Here is an 18,463-nt window from a genome sequence, read left to right on the forward strand (position 1 = left end):
CTTACATAACTACAGTATACTGGGATAATCTCCTATAACTCAAATGATTATAATCAAACAGCCTTGACAGTGTCACTCAGGTCCCTTAACTAAATAAACTCTTTTCCCCCTAAATTAATTCATACAGCCATAGTCAAAACTTTACAGAGCTTTGGGGGCTATTATCAGTACTTGGTGATATTTTTTATTTTGACGTTCAGGTCCATTCATGAAGCAGTGAAAAGTACGGAGAAGTGAGCGAGTGGAGAAGTTGCCTATGGCAACCAATCAGCATTGAAGTAACAATTATAATTTACATACTATATAATTGTACGTAGCAGCTGATTGGTTGCCATGGGCAACTTCTCCACAGGCTCACTTCTCCACTCTTTTCACTGATTCATGAATAGACAATGACTTATCGCGTGCATTTATTACATGGTTATACTGACACATAACAGTAGTAGTAACTTACTAATAGTGCTATTTTCTGACTTTTATTATTCGACTAACCAACGTGTTGGCAATGGCCCCATGCTACCAGCACATGCTTATTTTAACCTGAGGTAACGCCTGATTTTTTTCCATAGGGAATTCAGCTCTTTCCTGAACAGGCTGTGACCTACTATAACAGAGGAACTCCTTGGCTACGGGTTTCTCTGTCATAGCGTGACCAGCCTGTTATAGCCTAGTGCTGCTGACCATTTGTCCTCTTGCATCAGTGGTAACTAGCCTAGGCCATCAGCGCTGGTGCTTAGTGTAAATCCTTTACTTGCTCTAAAATAGTCAAAAATTCTCTGGTAATCCTTTAAGTAACTGGTTTTGACTATGGTATAAAGTGGCACATAAACCTTTGGGATAAACCATACTTAGCTCCTGGTGTAGCCTTTACAGAGGCAAGGACAGCAGAAAACAACGAATCCAAGAGCCACTTGCTGACACAGACAAGCTAATGTTTTTCCCTCTAACTTAAGGGCATGAAAAACTGAAACCCACCATAGCAGTTTTAAAACTCCATACATCCCTACTGAGACATGGCCCATGGAACAAAGAGCTGAAAGAAGGATTTGAGAGCAATAAGGGGCCGATTTATCACCATTCACGGATGCGGGTGGCATGTGATAAAATCGACCGAATCCGCACTGCGATTATTAATTACATCGCACGGATATATAAATTATCACATGCAGGGACAGAGCTTGCTAAAAAAAATACCCCGATGTCCTGCTGCGCATTCGCCGCCAATGCCAACATCACCGGATCGACCCCCCATCACGACTATTACCCCCCGCACGCGCGAACCGCGTCCCCCAGGTTAAATATACTTACCAGTCCAGGGAGCCGGTGATTGCTGCTGCTGCAGGACTGGAGGACATCGGATCCTGTGCGCTGCTGTGACCCCCGTGGCTGTAAAGTGAGCTGCCGTTTTGCAGCATCACTTTACTGCCTGGGGGCTCACAGCAGGGCACAGGAGGTCCCGATGACCGTCAGCCCACACCGGAGCACTGATCACCGGCTCCTGGGTCTGGTACAGTAAGTATGTTTTTTTTACTTTGTTTTTTTAACCAGTGATCAGCTTATGTAAGTTCGGGCCAGATCGCATTTCCCATTATACAAATGGGAAATGCGATCTGATTACTAAAAACAAGTGAATTAAAGGATTAGGAGCAGTTTTTCAGGAAAACTACTCCAAAAGCCCTTTAATACATTTAAGTGATATTAAAATAACGTGAAAAGGGTGTGAAAACACTAGAGATGTGCACCGGACACTTTTCGATTCGGACGCGTTTTGGCAAAACCTCCCTTAAAAAAAGAGGTGCAAGATGGAATTGTCCTTGGGCCCTCCCACCCACCCTTATGTTGTATAAACAGGACATGCACACTTTAACAAACCAATCATTTCAGCGACAGGGTCTGTCAGACGACTGTGGCTGAAATGACTGGTTGATTTTGGGCCCCCACCAAAAAAGAAGCAATCAATCTCTCCTTGCTCAAACTGGCTCTACAGAGGCAAGATGTCCACCTCATCCTCATCGTCCGATTCCTCACCCCTTTCACTGTGTACATCCCCTTCCTCACAGAGTATTAATTCGTACCCACTGGAATCCACCATCACAGGTCCCTGTGTACTTTCTGGAGGCAATTGCTGGTAAATGTCTCCACGGAGGAATTGATTATAATTCATTTTGATGAACATCATCTTCTCCACATTTTGTGGAAGTAACCTAATACGCCGATTGCTGACAAGGTGAGCGGCTGCACTAAACACTCTTTCGGGGTGCACACTGGAGGGGGGGGGGGGGGGGGGGGGCAACTTAGGTAAAATAAAGCCAGTTTTTGCAAGGGCCTCCAAATTGCCTCTTTTTCCTGCCAGTATACGTACGGACTGTCTGACGTACCTACTTGGATGCTGTCACTCATATAATCCTCCACCATTCTTTCAATGGTGACAGAATCATATGCAGTGACAGTAGACGACATGTCAGTAATCGTTGGCAGGTCCTTCAGTCCGGACCAGATGTCAGCACTTGCTCCTGACTGCCCTGCATCACCGCCAGCGGGTGGTTTTGGAAATTTTATCCTTTTCCTGGCAGCTCCAGTGGTGGTAGAAAATGAAGGAGGAGCTGTTGGCGGGTCACGTTCCGCTTGACTTGACAATTGTCTCACCAGCAGGTCTTTGAACATCTGCAGACTTGTGTCTGCCAGAATGAGAGATACAATGTAGGCTTTAAACCTAGGATCGAGCATGGTGGTCAAAATGTAGTGCTCTGATTTCAACAGATTGACCACCCGTGAATCCTTCACATAGATATAATCCTATCTTTAGGCCTCCAAAGTCTGAAATTCAGAAGGAGAGCAAATAATGGTGTAGTACAATAAACAGAGTAAGAAATAATGAGTTTTATTGGTCCCACTCACAATTGAGCAAAAGATTATTTGCATATCATCCTCATATGGCATGTATCTTCAATCTTTAGATCGTCCTCTTTAAAACTGAAACTTTAAACGAATAATATAGTGCAATACTGTTTTTTATAAAACCACGTATTTAATATCAAAATGCACTCACATAGATAAAAACAATTCAGACATATCACCAATATGGGGCACCAAACGATCCAAGTCGACACTAGATGTATAAGGTCACGTGAAAGTCCCTCTAAGGCTCCGGACACCATAGAAAGAAAGTCCCACTGGATACCGCTGGTGCTGCCACTGGATAAGTCCAAAGAAAAGTCCCTGCTGCTTTAACGCGTTTTCGGACACCAATGTCCTTCCTCAGAAGCATGAGGGACATCCTGTAGTTGTCTCTATTTATACCCTGTCTCATTTTCAAAATTAGCGCCTCCTGACGCTTCTACCGGCATCACCGCCATGACCGGAAGTGCGTCACCGGAAGTGATGTCTATGTGTTCCATACGCATTCACCTTCTTCCTGTTTGCGTTCCATCACCTATACACTGGCGGTTTTCAATGAGACATTAATAGAGACATGTTTAGAACATTACAAACATAATTTCTTTAAAATCTGATTATATAATAACATTACCAAAACAGAAAAAGATAATAAGAGAGAACAAAGCCATATATACACACACAAAAAATTCGCTAAATGATTTCATTGGAGAAGTACAGAAGAGGCTTATAGCAATTTAAAGAAACCATTTTAACTCGAAATCGCTATTTAACCCCTGCGGCATCAGGGTTCCTAAATTGTGTATCCAGCGCATCTCCGACCTGGCTAGACGGGTATCCACATCCCTGTCCCGCCAGGTGGGGCTTATACACTGGATACCCCAGAACAACTTGATGCCACAGGGGTTACATCCATGGAATTTTTTAAAGTGCATGGATAAAGAATGCGACTCTAATCTCTTTTTAATATTGTACAGATGTTCAGAGAGCCTTACTTTAAGGCACCTAGTAGTTTTGCAGATATATATCAGACCACAGAGACACTCTATTCCATATATTATATTTTTAGAATTACACGTTATGAATTCATTAATTTTATACTTCACATCCTTCACCGTAAATTCTTTAATTTTGCTTGCACCTTTTGTGACCTTACACATATTACACATGGCACACCTATAGAACCCCTGGGAGCGAATACTGCTCCTTTTGGGCGGTTCTATAGCACTATGGACCAATTTATCTTTAAGTGTGTCGGATCTTCTATATACAAAAATCGGTTTCTCAGGTAGGGTCGCACCAATAATCGGATCCTTTTTAATAACCTTCCAATGTTTCTTGAAAGTTTGTTCTATTGCCTTATGTTGTGCATTAAACTCGGATATAAAGGCCCATTGGATATTATCATTTTTCTTAGTGGCCTTATCTTTACTTTTGACAACCAGACTATCCCTATCTACAAGATCAACTTTTTGGCGAGCCTCTATAAGGAGCTTTTTATCATATCCTTTATCTTCAAAACGTTTAGTCATTTCTTCAATTTCTAAGTCATATTTTTTTTTTTCTGTACAGTTACGTTTTGTTCTTCGAAACTGACTGTAAGGTATACTCTCAAGCAAGTTTCTGTGATGTTGACTTGTATTTTCAATGTAACTGTTCGAATCTGTAGATTTACGATATAGTCGAGTATGTACCTTATTATCCTTAATGTAGATACGTAGATCCAAAAAGACTATATCATTGTAGCTTTTAGTAATGGTAAGATTGATGTTAAAATTATTTACGCCCAGAGAATCACAGAAAAGATTCAATTGGTCCATATCTCCACTCCAAATGAACAATAGGTCATCGATATACCGGCGCCAGAGCACCAGGCCCGCCCCCAGCTCGCCGTCATGCCACACTGTGAGGTCCTCCCAGTATGCCATGAATAAATTTGCGTAGCTGGGGGCGAACCTGGTGCCCATGGCGGTGCCTACACGCTGTATATAATACGTCCCGTTAAATATGAAGTAGTTATTATTAAGAATGAACTTAATGCTTTCTACTATAAACCATTTGAGATCACTAGAATATTCAGACTGATCTAAAAAGTAGGTGATTGCTTCAATTCCCTTATCTTCATGAATGATCGTGTAGAGAGACGATACATCAGCGCTTACAAGGATATAATTATTATCCCAAGCTAGATCTTTCAGTATCTCTAAAACATCACCAGTGTCCTTAAGGTAGGACTTGGTGTTTTTCACTAGTGGTTGTAAGTAGTGATCCACTAATGAAGACAGGTTAGATGTAACACTATTGCAGCCAGATATTATTGGTCTGCCCGGTGGGTGGAGTGGATCCTTATGGATTTTAGGCAGGACATAAATAGTTGGAACTGATGGGTGTTCCAAAATAACATAATCATACTCAGATTTTGTTATCACACCCCTAGATAATGCTTCGTCCATATGGACAATAAGTGCCTTAGTGATTCTCAATGTTGGATCACTTTTCAACTTACTATAGGTGGCACCTTCATTCAGTTGTCTCTCAACTTCCAACATATAGCCCCTCCTATCCATAAGGACCACCCCACCCCCTTTGTCCGCAGGTTTAATTATGAGTTCATCATCATTTTTTAAAGTTTTTAATGCGTCAGGAGGCGCTAATTTTGAAAATGAGACAGGGTATAAATAGAGACAACTACAGGATGTCCCTCATGCTTCTGAGGAAGGACATTGGTGTCCGAAAACGCGTTAAAGCAGCAGGGACTTTTCTTTGGACTTATCCAGTGGCAGCACCAGCGGTATCCAGTGGGACTTTCTTTCTATGGTGTCCGGAGCCTTAGAGGGACTTTCATGTGACCTTATACATCTAGTGTCGACTTGGATTGTTTGGTGCCCCATATTGGTGATATGTCTGAATTGTTTTTATCTATGTGAGTGCATTTTGATATTAAATACGTGGTTTTATAAAAAACAGTATTGCACTATATTATTCGCTTAAAGTTTCAGTTTTAAAGAGGACGATCTAAAGATTGAAGATACATGCCATATGAGGATGATATGCAAATAATCTTTTGCTCAATTGTGAGTGGGACCAATAAAACTCATTATTTCTTACTCTGTTTATTGTACTACACCATTATTTGCTCTCCTTCTGAATTTCAGACTTTGGAGGCCTAAAGATATGATTATATCTATGTGAATGGTTGTATATTTATATTTATATGCATTTTCTGAATGGTAGCGCCGTGTGATATCACTAGTGATGAGCACCGGAAATTTTTCGGGTTTTGTGTTTTGGTTTTGGGTTCGGTTCCGCGGCCGTGTTTTGGGTTCGAACGCGTTTTGGCAAAACCTCACCGAATTTTTTTTGTCGGATTCGGGTGTGTTTTGGATTTGGGTGTTTTTTTCAAAAAACCCTAAAAAACAGCTTAAATCATAGAATTTGGGGGTCATTTTGATCCCAAAGTATTATTAACCTCAATAACCATAATTTCCACTCATTTTCAGTCTATTCTGAACACCTCACACCTCACAATATTATTTTTTTGTCCTAAAATTTGCACCGAGGTCGCTGGATGACTAAGCTCAGCGACCCTAGTGGCCGACACAAACACCTGGCCCATCTAGGAGTGGCACTGCAGTGTCACGCAGGATGGCCCTTCCAAAAAACACACCCCAAACAGCACATGACGCAAAGAAAAAAAGAGGCGCAATGAGGTAGCTGTGTGACTAAGATAAGCGACCCAAGTGGCCGACACAAACACCTGGCCCATCTAGGAGTGGCACTGCAGTGTCACGCAGGATGGCCCTTCCAAAAAACACCCCCCAAACAGCACATGACGCAAAGAAAAAAAGAGGCGCAATGAGGTAGCTGTGTGACTAAGATAAGCGACCCAAGTGGCCGACACAAACACCTGGCCCATCTAGGAGTGGCACTGCAGTGTCACGCAGGATGGCCCTTCCAAAAAACACCCCCCAAACAGCACATGACGCAAATAAAAAAAAAGGCGCAATGAGGTAGCTGTGTGACTAAGATAAGCGACCCAAGTGGCCGACACAAACACCTGGCCCATCTAGGAGTGGCACTGCAGTGTCACGCAGGATGGCCCTTCCAAAAACTACTCCCCAAACAGCACATGACGCAAAGAAAAATGAAAGAAAAAAGAGGTGCAAGATGGAATTGTCCTTGGGCCCTCCCACCCTTATGTTGTATAAACAGGACATGCACACTTTAACCAACCCATCATTTCAGTGACAGGGTCTGCCACACGACTGTGACTGAAATGACGGGTTGGTTTGGACCCCCACCAAAAAAGAAGCAATTAATCTCTCCTTGCACAAACTGGCTCTACAGAGGCAAGATGTCCACCTCATCATCATCCTCCGATATATCACCGTGTACATCCCCCTCCTCACAGATTATCAATTCGTCCCCACTGGAATCCACCATCTCAGCTCCCTGTGTACTTTGTGGAGGCAATTGCTGCTGGTGAATGTCTCCATGGAGGAATTGATTATAATTCATTTTAATGAACATCATCTTCTCCACATTTTCTGGATGTAACGTCGTACGCCGATTGCTGACAAGCTGAGCGGCGGCACTAAACACTCTTTCGGAGTACACACTTGTGGGAGGGCAACTTAGGTAGAATAAAGCCAGTTTGTGCAAGGGCCTCCAAATTGCCTCTTTTTCCTGCCAGTATAAGTACGGACTGTCTGACGTGCCTACTTGGATGCGGTCACTCATATAATCCTCCACCATTCTTTCAATGGGGAGAGAATCATATGCAGTGACAGTAGACGACATGTCCGTAATCGTTGTCAGGTCCTTCAGTCCGGACCAGATGTCAGCATCAGCAGTCGCTCCAGACTGCCCTGCATCACCGCCAGCGGGTGGGCTCGGAATTCTGAGCCTTTTCCTCGCACCCCCAGTTGCGGGAGAATGTGAAGGAGGAGATGTTGACAGGTCGCGTTCCGCTTGACTTGACAATTTTGTCACCAGCAGTTCTTTGAACCCCAGCAGACTTGTGTCTGCCGGAAAGAGAGATCCAAGGTAGGTTTTAAATCTAGGATCGAGCACGGTGGACAAAATGTAGTGCTCTGATTTCAACAGATTGACCACCCGTGAATCCTTGTTAAGCGAATTAAGGGCTCCATCCACAAGTCCCACATGCCTAGCGGAATCGCTCTGTGTTAGCTCCTCCTTCAATGTCTCCAGCTTCTTCTGCAAAAGCCTGATGAGGGGAATGACCTGACTCAGGCTGGCAGTGTCTGAACTGACTTCACGTGTGGCAAGTTCAAAAGGTTGCAGAACCTTGCACAACGTTGAAATCATTCTCCACTGCGCTTGAGACAAGTGCATTCCACCTCCTATATCATGCTCAGTTGTATAGGCTTGAATGGCCTTTTGCTGCTCCTCCAACCTCTGAAGCATATAGAGGGTTGAATTCCACCTCGTTACCACTTCTTGCTTCAGATGATGGCAGGGCAGGTTCAGGCGTTTTTGGTGGTGCTCCAGTCTTCTGTACGTGGTGCCTGTACGCCGAAAGTGTCCCGCAATTCTTCTGGCCACCGACAGCATCTCTTGCACGCCCCTCTCGTTTTTTAAATAATTCTGCACCACCAAATTCAAGGTATGTGCAAAACATGGGACGTGCTGGAATTTGCCCAGATTTAATGCACACACAATATTGCTGGCGTTGTCCGATGCCACAAATCCACAGGAGAGTCCAATTGGGGTAAGCCATTCTGCGATGATCTTCCTCAGTTGCCGTAAGAGGTTTTTAGCTGTGTGCGTATTCTGGAAAGCAGTGATACAAAGCGTAGCCTGCCTAGGAAAGAGTTGGCGTTTGCGAGATGCTGCTACTGGTGCCGCCGCTGCTGTTCTTGCGGCGGGAGTCCATACATCTACCCAGTGGGCTGTCAGTCATATAGTCCTGAGCCTGCCCTACTCCACTTGTCCACGTGTCCGTGGTTAAGTGGACATTGGGTACAACTGCATTTTTTAGGACACTGGTGAGTCTTTTTCTGAGGTCTGTGTACATTTTCGGTATCGCCTGCCTAGAGAAATGGAACCTAGATGGTATTTGGTACCGGGGACACAGTACCTCCAACAACTCTCTAGTTGGCTCTGCAGTAATGATGGATACCGGAACCACGTTTCTCACCGCCCAGGATGCCAAGGCCTCAGTTATCCGCTTTGCAGCAGGATGACTGCTGTGATATTTCATCTTCCTCGCAAAGGACTGTTGGACAGTCAATTGCTTGGTGGAAGTAGTAAAAGTGGTCTTACGAGTACGACTTCCCCTCTGGGATGACCATCGACTCCCAGCAGCAACAACAGCAGCGCCAGCAGCAGTAGGCGTTACACGCAAGGATGCATCTGAGGAATCCCAGGCAGGAGAGGACTCGTCAGAATTGCCAGTGACATGGCCTGCAGGACTATTGGCATTCCTGGGGAAGGAGGAAATTGACACTGAGGGAGTTGGTGGGGTGGTTTGCGTGAGCTTGGTTACAAGAGGAAGGGATTTACTGGTCAGTGGACTGCTTCCGCTGTCGCCCAAAGTTTTTGAACTTGTCACTGACTTATGATGAATGCGCTGCAGGTGACGTATAAGGGAGGATGTTCCGAGGTGGTTAACGTCCTTACCCCTACTTATTACAGCTTGACAAAGGCAACACACGGCTTGACAAATGTTGTCCGCATTTCTGTTGAAATACTTCCACACCGAAGAGCTGATTTTTTTGGTATTTTCACCAGGCATGTCAATGGCCATATTCCTCCCACGGACAACAGGTGTCTCCCCGGGTGCCTGACTTAAACAAACCACCTCACCATCAGAATCCTCCTGGTCAATTTCCTCCCCAGCGCCAGCAACACCCATATCCTCCTCATCCTGGTGTACTTCAACACTGACATCTTCAATCTGACTATCAGGAACTGGACTGCGGGTGCTCCTTCCAGCACTTGCAGGGGGCGTGCAAATGGTGGAAGGCGCATGCTCTTCACGTCCAGTGTTGGGAAGGTCAGGCATCGCAAACGACACAATTGGACTCTCCTTGTGGATTTGTGATTTCGAAGAACGCACAGTTCTTTGCTGTGCTTTTGCCAGCTTGAGTCTTTTCATTTTTCTAGCGAGAGGCTGAGTGCTTCCATCCTCATGTGACGCTGAACCACTAGCCATGAACATAGGCCAGGGCCTCAGCCGTTCCTTGCCACTCCGTGTGGTAAATGGCATATTGGCAAGTTTACGCTTCTCCTCCGACAATTTTATTTTAGATTTTTGAGTCCTTTTTTTACTGATATTTGGTGTTTTGGATTTTACATGCTCTGTACTATGACATTGGGCATCGGCCTTGGCAGACGACGTTGCTGGCATTTCATCGTCTCGGCCATGACTAGTGGCAGCAGCTTCAGCACGAGGTGGAAGTCGATCTTGATCTTTCCCTATTTTTGGAACCTCAACATTTTTGTTCTCCATATTTTAATAGGCACAACTAAAAGGCACCTCAGGTAAACAATGGAGATGGATGGATACTAGTATACTTATGGATGGACGAGCGACTGCCGACACAGAGGTAGCTACAGCTGTGGACTACCGTACTGCGTCTGCTGCTAATATAGACTGGATGATAATGATATAAAAATATATATATATCACTACTGCAGCCGGACAGGTATATATTATATAATGACGGACCTGCTGGACACTGTCAGCACTGCAGACTCCTAAAGTAAGCTACTAGTATCAAGAAGATAGAAAAAAAAAACACCACAGGTAGGTGGTATACAATTATGGATGGACGAGCGACTGCCGACACAGAGGTAGCTACAGCCGTGGACTACCGTACTGCGTCTGCTGCTAGTATAGACTGGATGATAATGATATAAAAAATATATATATATCACTACTGCAGCCGGACAGGTATATATTATATAATGACGGACCTGCTGGACACTGTCAGCACTGCAGACTCCTAAAGTAAGCTACTAGTATCAAGAAGATAGAAAGAAAAAAAACACCACAGGTAGGTGGTATACAATTATGGATGGACGAGCGACTGCCGACACAGAGGTAGCTACAGCCGTGGACTACCGTACTGCGTCTGCTGCTAATATAGACTGGATGATAATGATATAAAAAAAATATATATATCACTACTGCAGCCGGACAGGTATATATTATATAATGACGGACCTGCTGGACACTGTCAGCACTGCAGACTCCTAAAGTAAGCTACTAGTATCAAGAAGATAGAAAGAAAAAAAACACAACAGGTAGGTGGTATACAATTATGGATGGACGAGCGACTGCCGACACAGAGGTAGCTACAGCCGTGGACTACCGTACTGCGTCTGCTGCTAATATAGACTGGATGATAATGATATAAAAAATATATATATATCACTACTGCAGCCGGACAGGTATATATTATATAATGATGGACCTGCTGGACACTGTCAGCACTGCAGACTCCTAAAGTTAACTACTAGTATGAAGAAGATAGAAAAAAAAAAAACCACCACAGGTAGGTATACAATTATGGATGGACGAGCGACTGCCGACACAGAGGTAGCTACAGCCGTGGACTACCGTACTGCGTCTGCTGCTAGTATAGACTGGATGATAATGATATAAAAAATATATATATATCACTACTGCAGGACAGGTATATATTATATAATGACGGACCTGCTGGACACTGTCAGCAGAATGCGTTTATAGAATAAAAACACCACACGACGAGTGTTTAACTTTTTCAGGCAGACAATCACAATATACTGGTGGTCACTGGTCACTGGTCAGTCACACTGGCAGTGGCACTCTGGCAGCAAAAGTGTGCACTGTTAAATATATGTACTCCTGCTATAACTGCTCCCCAGTCTCCCCCACAATTAAGCTGTGTGAGCAGTGAGCACTCAGCACAGTCAGATATACATAGATGATGCAGCACACTGAGGCTGAGCACAGATATGGTATACTGTGTCACTGTGTATCGTTTTTTTTCAGGCAGAGAACGGATTATATTAAATAATAATAAAACTGTACTGGTGGTCACTGGTCAGTCACTAGTAAACTCTGCACTCTCTGAGTACTCCTAAGCTCCAGTAAATCAAGTGTCTCACTCTCACTATCTATTTCTATTCTAAACGGAGAGGACGCCAGCCACGTCCTCTCCCTATCAATCTCAATGCACGTGTGAAAATGGCGGCGACGCGCGGCTCCTTATATAGAATCCGAGTCTCGCGAGAATCCGACAGCGGGATGATGACGTTCGGGCGCGCTCGGGTTAACCGAGCAAGGCGGGAAGATCCGAGTCTGCCTCGGACCCGTGTAAAAAGCGTGAAGTTCGGGGGGGTTCGGTTTCCGCGAAACCGAACCCGCTCATCACTAGATATCCCCTACTATTTTATGTATGTATTTTGGGCTCTTTGGTGAAGGCTCCGTATTGATATCACTGGCAGTCACTGTTTTATTGTAAGCGCAAGCTGAGATCACCTGTTTCTATACACCCATGAATCCTGGTTTAGCGAATGAAGGGCTCCATCTACAAGTCCCACATGCCTAGCGGAATCGCTCAGTTTTAGCTCCTCCTTCATTCTCTCCAGCTGCTTCTGCAAAAGCCTGATGAGGGGAATGACCTTAGGCTGGCAGTGTCTGAACTGACTTCACGTGTGGCAAGTTCAAAGGGTTGGAGAACCTTGCACAACATGGAAATCATTCACCACTGCGCTTGAGTCAGGTGCAGTCCCCCTCCTTTGCCTATATCGTAGGCAGAAGTATAGGCTTGAATGTCCTTTTGCTGCTCCTCCATCCTCTGAAGCATATAGAGGATTGAATTCCACCTCGTTACCACCTCTTGCTTCAGCTGATGGCAGGGCAAGTTCAAAAGTGTTTGCTGGCGCTCCAGTCTTTGGCACGCGGTGGCTGAATGCCGAAAGTGGTCCGCAATTCTTCCGGCCACCGACAGCATCTCCTGCACGCCCCTGTAGTTTTAAAAAAAATTATGCACCACCAAATTAATTGTATGTGCAAAACATGGGACGTGCTGGAATTTGCCCACATGTAATGCACGCACAATATTGGTGGAGTCCAATTGGGGTAAGCCAATCTGCGATGATGTTCCTCAGTTTCCATAAGAGGTTGTTAGCTGTGTGCCTCTTATGGAAAGCGGTGATACAAAGCGTAGCCTGCATAGGAACAAGTTGGCATTTGCGAGATGCTGCTACTGGTGCCGCCGCTGTTGTTGCTGCGGGAGGCAATACATCTACCCAGTGGGCTGTCACAGTCATATAGTCCTCAGTCTGCCATGCTCCACTTGTCCACATGTCCGTGGTTAAGTGGACAGTGGGTACAACTGCATTTCTGCTGCGGGGTACACTGGGCTCCACAAGGAATGGACAATGGGGTGTAGAGTAGGATCTTGATCCGAGGCACCAACAGGCTCAAAGCTTTGACTGTTCCCAGAATGCATAGCGCCGCCTCCTATATCACCCCGCCTCCCTGCACAGGATCTCAGTTTTGTAGTTGGTGCTGCAGTAGCAGGCACATAACAGAGGGGCTGCTCCAGGCAGCCCTAAGAAGAGCTTTTTTTCTGAGGGAAAAAAGTGAAGACTTCAAGGGCAGCAGCAGTGTTACATGTCAGTGGACATTCACGGCTGCAGCTCCGGCTCTCCCCAGCGGTGCTGTACACTCCCAAGCCCTGGTTGCCGGGTAACTACAGCTGGAGGCTCCGGTTTTCTTCTTGTCAGGCACACATGACGCGCTTCGGGAGGTGGTAAGTGGGTCCCGCTTGTGGGACCCGGTCTTTATCGCGATCCGGCGCGGTCAGTGGGAGGCGGGCCGCGTGCGCTGGCGGTGGACACTGTGGCAGTACAGGCAATCCCACTACATCACCAGGGCATGGGACAGGTCAGGTTTTCTTTATAAACTGTTTTATTAGAGCCCGCAGTACCGGTGGTTTTGCTAGCAGGGGGATAGAGCTTGGACCTGAAGCCCCTCCCCCAGTCCCAGGGCACCATTTTCTGCAAATGTTCCCGCCCTGGAGCTGCATATCTGTCTCTCCCTCACTCCCTGGCAGTGTCTGCGGCACCATTATCCCTCAGCTCACTGTTCCTGGGAATGCTTGGGCAAATCCTCCTATGTAAAGCCGCCTGGTTGTCATTGCTGTGACTTTACAAGACACTAAAGTATTCTACCTGCCTTTTTTAGCCAGTGTTAGTTAAGAAAGAGTGCACTTAGTCAGGGTTTCCTAGTACAATTACCCTGTGATATACATCCAGTTCTTACTGTGTACTGTTATATCTATTGTTATATAGCTGTGTAAGCTAGTCCAGTGCAGTATTATTGTTAGTAATAACGTCTGCATTGTACAGACTGTGACTATTTGTGTGTGCATTTGATAGCTGAGTGGTGTCCATTTTGTGTCTTTCACTCAATCTGCTATCCCTATATTCTATAACCTGAGGGGGCTTGGTGCGTCAGGTTTTATCTAATATAGGATTTTCACAAATATATACTGTATTACGTATTTTTCTCTGTGATTTAGTCACCATATCTCTCCTTTATCTCTGCTGGTGCTGACTACACTGCGCAGGGGTTTGGGCTAGAGGTATTGTGCTGCTGACAAATTGTACTGTTACCTGATACTGCAAGTTATATCATGTCTGCTTCTGAGGGTAACGGTTCTGGGGCAGAACACACTGCCGGTGTTGCTGAAGCCGCAGATACTTATGAGGAGAATATAGCAGCAGCTTTGGGTTCTGGTTCTGGGGGCTCCTTGTTCCGCAGTGGGACGGTGGCAACGGGGGAAAATAATGACCCGCTGTGGGCCACTTTTTCCATGCTTCTGCATACGCTAGTTCATAAACTAACATCCTCTATGGGACCCCCAATGCCGGTGCAGCCGTTTGTGGTCCCTGCAGCATACTTGCCGTGGGCGGATGATTTATCTGCTCAAATAAAGAAGTTGAACCAGTCCCTGACTACTGAAAAGTCTGACCGTCGCTCGCCTACGTCCAAGGGATCCTCTAAGCGAGCGCTTGTCTCCTCACAATCCACTGCTGTCACTGACACCTCGTCAGATGAAGACGGCACTTACACTGACCCCACAGGTTCTGACTCAGATACGGCTGATGGGGAGGGTGGTTCACATGTGGATGTTCCTGATCTTTTTGAGGCTATTAAGTTAATTTTACAGATTACGGATGATCCCGAGCCATCCGTTCCTCCTATGAAACCAGATAGGTTCAAGCGTCAGAAGGTGATTAAACAAGTTTTACCTCACTCTGACCACCTAATTGATATACGTCAGGAACCCTGGGAAAACCCGGGTACGAAGTTTGTGCCTCAAAAGAAGATGCTGGCTCGCTATCCCCTCGCGCCGGAGCTGTCTAAGAATTGGGAAATGCCTCCTCCAGTGTACTCACATGTGGCTAGGATGGTGGTTTCCTCAGCTCTACCGGTCACCACCGTCATGTCTCTAAAAGAGCCTATGGATATAGTGTGGAGGGTTGTCTGAAAGCGATTTACACCCTCACGGGTGCTGCACAAAGGCCCACTATTGCAGCTACTTGGGCTGCAGAGGCCATTGAGGCATGGTCCTTGGAGTTAGATGCTGAAATCTCCTCTGACCATGCTAGACAATGCTTGTCTTATATTGTCACAGCTTCTCGTTATATTAAAGAGGCGGCTTCTGATGCCGGTATCCTGGCAGCCAAGGCCTCTACTACGTCAGTCCTGGCTCGCCGGATATTGTGGATGAGATCCTGGTCTGTGGATCTGGACTCTAGAAAAACCCTGGAGGTACTCCCTTTTAAGGGAGATATTCTGTTTGGGGAGGATTTAAATAAGATTGTGGCTGACTTGGCTACTGCCAAAACTGCCTGTCTGCCAAGTACTGCTCCTTCTGTGTCGAAGGCTAAAGGTACTTCCTTTCGCCCCTTTCGTCCTTCAGGTAAAGCAAAAGGTCAGGCGTACAACAAGCAAGCCCACACTTCCAAACCTGGTAAGCCTAAGCCCAAAAGAGCATGGGCGGCCCATCAGCCAGCTTCCAAGACAGATAAGCCTGCCGCATGACAGGGCGGGCCTCCCTCTGGGGGATCCCAGGGTGGGGGGCCGGCTTCTAGGGTATACCCAGGAATGGTTGAAGACCACTTCAGATGCCTGGGTACGGGAAGTCGTCACTCGAGGTTACGCCATAGCCTTCAAAAACCGCCCCCCTCATCGATTTTGCCAGACAGATGTCCCATTGGACAAGACAAAGGCAAACACTCTACATTTGGTGGTACAGACCCTCCTGGATACAGAAGTCGTAGTACAGGTGCCTCTTGCGCAGAGGGGCCGGGGGTACTATTCTCCGCTGTTTCTAGTCCCGAAACCGAATGGGTCCTCCCGGCCCATTCTCAAACTCAAGGCATTGAACAGGTTTGTGAAGGTTTCCAAGTTTCAGATGGAAACCCTTCACTCTATAGTTCTGTCCTTGGAACCTGGGGACTTCATGGTCTCCCTTGTCAAAGTCAGAAAAATATCACGATGCACACTGCCATATTTGCACCTCATATGTGTCCCTGCTGCGCATGCGTGCGCTCTCCCGTGCGTGCGCATACTCGCTGTTGCGGGCACCCGCAGGCGCACGGTATGCGCATTTACGGTAGAGATTGTATGCGTCTAGCGGGCGACTCTTTCGTTACATATTTTCACCATATAATGTATTTTGTAGATTATGGTCCCTTTGATAGAATCTGAAAGTTTGGTTAATGTAGAATGTTCATGTACGGAGAAATCCCTCTTTGTTTGATACGAAGGGTCAGACAGGAGTAATACAGTGGTGTTTAGTATCCATCGGAAGAGTATTTAATTAGCAATATTCCGGTGTTGGTTTGAAGCGAATTAATCGCTCGTGCGAATAGTTATGGACATAAGAAGTTTATGTCCATTTACTATTATTTGCACTTACTTATCCATGCGGCGGGAAACCTAGTTTCCCACCCACCTGAGCAGTTGGAAATTGTCACAGCCCACCTGTATGAATCAACCTATGACCTTTTGTTATAATGCGAGGAGGAATTCCTGTGTCCAATGAACAATGAGATTGTAGGGACCATTGAATTGTATTGTGTGTGGGGCATAAATAGACAAGCCGATCACATCCAGCTCACTCTTCAACGGTTCTCATTGCTGATAATTGGGAGCTGGATGTCCAAAGGCGCATGCGATCGTTCCCCTTTGTGCGTAAGTTTTTCTCCGCAATCATATTGTATTTCTTGTTATTGTGGGCCATTTCTCTCTCTCTCTCTTCTCCCCTTTCTCTCTTAATTTTCCTGCAAACGTAATTGTATTATATTGTATTTCCTGTGTAGTTATCTGGTTAGTTAGTCTATGTTATATTGTAGTGTGTGACTTGTATTGTATTATTCTTTTTGCAAGTAATAACATTCATATAAGGCGTTAGACCCTAAGCACGGTATCTGTGTATTTCTTATAGTGTTAAGTATTCTCAGAGCGTCGGTGACGCTCGAACAGCTTTTCTCTATCGTCCTAAGTGGATGCTGGGGTTCCTGAAAGGACCATGGGGAATAGCGGCTCCGCAGGAGACAGGGCACAAAAGTAAAGCTTTTACAGGTCAGGTGGTGTGTACTGGCTCCTCCCCCTATGACCCTCCTCCAGACTCCAGTTAGATTTTGTGCCCGGCCGAGAAGGGTGCAATTCTAGGTGGCTCTCATAAAGAGCTGCTTAGAGAGTTTAGCTTAGGTTTTTTATTTTACAGTGATTCCTGCTGGCAACAGGATCACTGCAACGAGGGACAGAGGGGAGAAGAAGTGAACTCACCTGCGTGCAGGATGGATTGGCTTCTTGGCTACTGGACATGAAGCTCCAGAGGGACGATCACAGGTACAGCCTGGATGGTCACCGGAGCCACGCCGCCGGCCCCCTCACAGATGCTGAAGCAAGAAGAGGTCCAGAATCGGCGGCTGAAGACTCCTGCAGTCTTCTTAAGGTAGCGCACAGCACTGCAGCTGTGCGCCATTTTCCTCTCAGCACACTTCACACGGCAGTCACTGAGGGTGCAGGGCGCTGGGGGGGGGGCGCCCTGGGAGGCAAATGAAAACCTTTAAAAAGGCTAAAAATACCTCACATATAGCCCCAGAGGCTATATGGAGATATTTACCCCTGCCTAAATGTACTAAATAGCGGGAGACGAGCCCGCCGAAAAAGGGGCGGGGCCTATCTCCTCAGCACACGGCGCCATTTTCTGTCACAGCTCCGCTGGTCAGGAAGGCTCCCAGGTCTCTCCCCTGCACTGCACTACAGAAACAGGGTATAACAGAGAGGGGGGGCAAAATAAATGGCTATATATATTAATATAAAAGCAGCTATAAGGGAGCACTTAATCATAAGGCTATCCCTGTCATATATAGCGCTTTTTGGTGTGTGCTGGCAGACTCTCCCTCTGTCTCCCCAAAGGGCTAGTGGGTCCTGTCTTCGTATAGAGCATTCCCTGTGTGTCTGCTGTGTGTCGGTACGTGTGTGTCGACATGTATGAGGACGTTATTGGTGTGGAGGCGGAGCAAT

General features: G+C 46.0%; 1 protein-coding gene across 1 annotated transcript in view; it reads right to left on the minus strand.

The window, feature by feature from the left end:
- Positions 1–3,008: 3,008 nt before the first annotated feature.
- Positions 3,009–18,463, minus strand: part of LOC134957545 (vitamin D3 hydroxylase-associated protein-like) — a 171,116-nt gene continuing 155,661 nt past the window's right edge. Inside the window, exon 16 of the mRNA XM_063939523.1 lies at positions 3,009–3,440. Coding sequence (XP_063795593.1) covers positions 3,405–3,440 — 36 coding nt within the window. The 3' untranslated portion in view covers positions 3,009–3,404. The remainder of the gene's footprint in view (positions 3,441–18,463) is intronic.

Source organism: Pseudophryne corroboree, chromosome 9, assembly GCF_028390025.1.
Source record: "Pseudophryne corroboree isolate aPseCor3 chromosome 9, aPseCor3.hap2, whole genome shotgun sequence".
NCBI classification, from domain to species: Eukaryota; Metazoa; Chordata; class Amphibia; order Anura; family Myobatrachidae; genus Pseudophryne; species Pseudophryne corroboree.